At 33.6% G+C, this 5345-nt stretch overlaps 1 protein-coding gene across 2 annotated transcripts in view; it reads right to left on the reverse strand.

Moving 5' to 3' along the window:
• Positions 1-201: 201 nt before the first annotated feature.
• The window catches only part of LOC117108776, an 8252-nt gene continuing 3108 nt past the window's right edge, over positions 202-5345 (reverse strand). Inside the window, exons 2-4 of one of the 2 annotated variants that reach the window (XM_033250925.1) lie at positions 3655-3835; positions 3155-3300; positions 202-1200 (exon numbers count right to left, since the gene is read on the reverse strand). In XM_033250925.1, the coding sequence (XP_033106816.1) occupies positions 752-1200; positions 3155-3300; positions 3655-3827 (768 nt within the window). In that variant the 5' untranslated portion in view covers positions 3828-3835 and the 3' untranslated portion in view covers positions 202-751. The remainder of the gene's footprint in view (positions 1201-3154; positions 3301-3654; positions 3836-5345) is intronic. The other variant, XM_033250924.1, reaches the window with a different exon arrangement.

The following is a 5345-nucleotide window of genomic DNA, read 5'->3' on the forward strand; positions in this document are numbered from 1 at the left end:
AAAGTAAAATATTGCCCAGGTTTTCTAGGCACTAAAACTGCAAGACTGTGACTACAAGACTGTCGTTGTGGACAGACGAAGTGCGCCTCTTTGCAGCCGATCGGACATGATGTAACCGTTTGATAAAAGTTGTAGAATGAGTTGGTCTACGCCTCTACGCTTTTCAGCCTAAAGCTGCAATTCGCAGGTTATTTCCTACATTTATATTTACATTTACGAGATTTTACTGAGAGCTTACATTGTTTAATTAAGGCGTTAATTAGTGTTAATATCACATACTGTTATTGTCCATACAAACTAATCGTAATTAAAACATAACTATGGAAATGGTAATCAAAATGAATGCTTTCAACCACATAAGTATTTTCAAAGTAATACGTTTTAGAAATAACTGATAGTCTGTATATATTCATCTAGATACATAATTAATTATATCAACGTTTTATAGTGAAATATTTCAAACGAAAAAAAATATGCAATTACAGTACAGTAAAAGAATAATCGTAATGTTGATTAAACTAATATGAACAATACTAATAGATGAAAATTTGTTGGTTAATGATGCATTAGAATGACTGCATGTGCTGTATAAGCTGGAAAATACCTTTAAGAAGTTAAATTAAACTGTCAAATTTAAAAAAAAGAATAAATTTATCAACTTCCATTTCCTATATTTTGAATAATTACTGTACAAGTAAGAGTGAATCAATATAGAAATTATATGAATGAATCAATATAGAAATTATACATTTTAATTCAATTTAAGTAATTTAAAATTTGTTAGAATATCTGGAGTTGTATCTCCCTTGTTACATTGTTCACAGTTTTGATTTCCAGCCGTCATGTCATTCTGTTTCTCAGCATGTTCCTCTAACTCATGGTCACTCTGTTTCACATCTTGGTCTGCAACCATCTGGCCATCATGTACATCTTGGTTTTCAACCGCCTGGTCATCATGTACATCTTGGTTTGCAGCCACCTGGTCATCATGTACGTGGTCTGAAACCGCATGGCCACCATGTACATCTTGATCTGCAACTGCATGTACATGGCCTGCAACCGCATTACCATCATGTACATCTTGATATGCAGCCACTTGGTCAACTGCATGCAGATTCTGGTCTTCATTTCGGCGCACAGCAATATGATTATTCTGATCTCCAGCACCACCGTCTACAACCTCATGGTGGTTAAAATATCCTAATGTGAGTAAAAAATGAGTTACTGTTGTAGTTAAATAAGTAGTAGAAGTAGTCTGAATTCCAGGCCCAAATTTTGTGTTACGAACTCTTTATTGCGCTTAGTACGCGACATACCTAATATATTTGGTGTCCTAAACGCGATTTCTGTCTCAAAATTAACTTGCTTGTTGGTGGCGCTGTCCGGAATGAGAAAAAATAAGGGAATAAGATAAGAAGTTTTTGTAGTTGGCCTGGCAGTAAGGGTAAGAGCAGTACTAGCATTTGTAGTAGGCATAGTAACAGTGGCTATATAGTACAGGGGTAGGCCTATAAATTATTATTATTATTATTATTATTATTGTTTTTTTATTATCATTATTATTATCATAATTATTATAATTATCAATATAATGATTTTATTTTTGTTTTTCATACATTGTTTTAATTTAGACATTTTTAAAATGATTTTGAATTTTTCTTTTATAATTTTACCACCACTTCTCATAACAGTAATGAGGGAAAGAACTGCTCTGTCTCACAGAAATAGTAAGTCTATTTTATATAATACTTGAAAATACCCGTAGCATGATGGTGTTGCGTCGCTATCCCACTACTACTTCTACTAATTCACTTGACTGAAAAATAATAATTTCCATACAAAGCTATATCAAAACTAAGCCATGGTGGAAGTTAACTCAAGGCCATCACTACGGGACAGGCCTCTGACAGTATTGATGAAGCAGGATAAATTGCAAGCTACAGTAGGGCGGCTTACCCCAGTGCTTCCAAACATGGACTCCGCAAAAAATAATTAGTGCTATTTTGTTCTTTTATCCCAGTTTGCACTACTTTTACGCAGGCTTTTTCTGGTCGGCACTTTGGTCACTTTTAACGCTTGGATTTTTTCAAACATTGTCCAAGCTAGACATACATCAAACATGTACATATTTAAATGTGACGTCATTATACATACCCTGTATGACTATCATCAGGTTTTTCTTATAGCGTTATTGTAGAACTCTCACTTACCAGTGCAACCATAGTTCGAATCTCACTGACGACTAATTGATTTTCATATTTAGATGATTTCATGTGTGTTTTTCATGTGCTTTTTACAGATTTTTTTTAAAATTTAACATCACTCCTCGTAATGAGAAAACGCCCTATGCTCTGTTTTAAAAACAGAGCATAGTGAGTTATTAATATTGCGGATTTCTAGGCCGACTTTTTATTGCGCGGAGGATATATTCTCCTATTTATATATTATTATATTCCCTTAACTTACAATCTGAAATTGCTATTGTTATTGTCTTACTTAATATTGTTTAAATATAAACAAATGATATCAACGCTTCAGTGCTGTCATGCTATTGTTTTGGCATCATTAATGAATCAATCGACTGATTGAATAACTAGAGGCCGGGTGAACGGTAATGGGTACCGGTAAATACCTTATTTAGGTACGAGCTATCTTGGAGGACACAAATGAATTTCGGGGTGTGTGTCTGAGGAATCAGGACATATTGTCATTATAATTAAGCCAGACATAATCGAGGATCGAAACGTAAGTTTATTGAGAAAACATGAAGGCTAGGTGTGTCAGTGGTCTTACAATCACAATGGTACCATGATGTCAGAGTAAATTAACATTGTCTCGGACTGCGAGGTAATCTCTGGAGTTTATTCGATTTTGTAAATTATGTTTATTTAAAAAATATCTACATTTACATTTAATGTATCTATAGACATGAGGCAGTCGGAAAAAGAATGATTGTTTTGATTTTACTATAATGTAATACAGGTCCAGCAAAGCAAAGTTATTCCACTAGGGTCTACAATTTTATCCGTCACACAGCGATTAGAACAAGATGCCTTTACAAGCAAGTTAGCTGAAGGATCCTGCTCTTTTCCAGGTTCGTCCCCTATTCCAAATCCAAAGGTTATTTTAAATGTAAGTACTTAACCAAATTTACCTGGCATAATTTCGTTTATAACATCAGTTCTACCAATATCCAATAGGATTTGTATGAGTAGTCCAACTGTTGGTTCACTGGTCCCCCAATCTCTAAGTACTGCTTCTGTTGGACTGTTTTGTCGTCTGAATTCCAAGGCAAAATTTCTGGAAAATATAATGGTAATTGAGAACAATTGCGGTAAATAAAGGCTGTAGAAGACACCAGGAGATGCGATGGTTTACAGATTGACAGGTTTTTGGAATCATTTCGTGATTATTAAATTCTATTGCGTAAGAACTCTTGCCACAAGTGAAGTAAGCATTGGGCAAAAAAATCATCGTTTAAGGTCTATAACGGAAAACCATTCTGAATTCACTTCTTGTGACTAATATATATTGGTTTTTCACAAGCATCTATTTCCGAGTCGGTTTATGATAAGTTTTAAGGCATCCAGAAGGAGAAATCAAAAAAGAAATGTAAAATATGATTACCATCGTTATGATTGGCTATGTACTTACTCTATATCGTTAGTCGTGTAATATCTATTGGTTCGTGGATTTACAAGCGATCCTGCCAGTGCCTTCCAGCCTGTGAGTGATTCTGGATCCAGCATCTTGGACATTTTCTGACGTGCATTGAATGGCATTCTTCTTACCAGCATGTCTAACGTCAATGCTTGTCGGGGTGCCATCGTAAGAACTGAATGAAAAAGGTGATATCAAAAAAAGATCTTAAAAGTTATCCTCCTGTTGACAATATAACGGTCGCTTGAGTTCGCTCTCCAGTTGGTTTTTTTTTTTTTTTTTTTTTTTTTTTTTTACAGAATATACAATCATGTACACACATGAAATTTAAAGTGATTGGGATTGCTAAAGGACATGCATAAATTTTGCGTATACCACTTTTTACGTTTTGAAACATTTATTCACAATTTACATGATTTAAATGGGCATCAAAAGTAGAGGATGCCTGTTAGCTTGAATACTATGACATTCAAAATACCGTATGCAAACATGAGATATATGAATAGACAGCGAAGATTGGAAATTTAAAATATAAATATGATAAATGTTTAAAGCAATGTAAGTTGTTATTTTTTCCGTTCTTAAATCATTATTTTTTACTGTTTTTTAGAATTTTAAACCCTTTTATTTTGGAATTTTAAACTCTTATTTTACATTTTATACAGTTACAGTTAGTTTTATTACAGTTTGAATGTTTTTTAAGTGGTATTTTTGTTTTTTATGTATAATTGCATATGTTGATATTGACCAAATAAATGAAAGAAAGCAATTTTTTCTTAATATGTATCTCATATCATCTCATTTAATTTTTTTTAGGCTGAATTTAGCGAATAGTAAAAAAATACTATCAAAGCGCATTCCAGATATTTGGTCCGTGAAAAATAGACCTGTAACTCGATGTCAGTCTTGAAAACGGTATTTTGACACGTGTGAGCCCGTTTTACAGTAAGTGAATGGTTCTACACTATTTCTATTCTGAATGGCCAGTCAACCTTGCAACTCACACAGAACATTGAAAAGGTTTACTTATACAAATGTAAAGGTGATGATCGACTGACAGCGTGAGTTGAATGACTCACCCACGCTGTCAAGAAATTATTGCGAAGGGCGCCCCCGCAATCACGTAATATTTTGTTGGAATTTCCTAGGGGTTTTACAAGTTTATGTTTTGTATTATAATCACAGATTTCGCAACAGGTATAATTGCCTGAGGTGATATTCTGATATAAAACATATTGCGTGTACCTTATTCATACCAAAAATTGTTTAAATAAGGGACGTGATCTCGAGCTTAATTTGTTAGTCTAACTGCAAATTGTATTAATGATAATTTACAAATAAACAGTGATAAGGGTGAACAATGAATGAGCAAGTGGTGGACCCTTATCACTGTTTATTTGTAAATTATCATTAATCCTTTATAGACATATGCCGACTTGCTTTGACTTAATTACTGTATTGTTTCTCAAATTGTATATTGCTAAGATAGTTTCTCAATATGTTCATTTTATGTCAAGCGTTGACAAAGACTACAGGAGTAGCCGAAATATTCGCCTAATAAATTTTAGTGTTTCTAAAGTCAACATCTTACGTATTTGAGTTTCTTTACTGTTACGTTATATTATATTCTACATATGTTTCGAAACACACGTGGACACGCCTTCTTCAGTCTCTTATACACATCT

This window comes from Anneissia japonica, unplaced genomic scaffold (genome assembly GCF_011630105.1).
Source record: "Anneissia japonica isolate Jap-2015-1 unplaced genomic scaffold, ASM1163010v1 scaffold287941_len684077_cov200, whole genome shotgun sequence".
NCBI lineage: Eukaryota > Metazoa > Echinodermata > Crinoidea > Comatulida > Comatulidae > Anneissia > Anneissia japonica.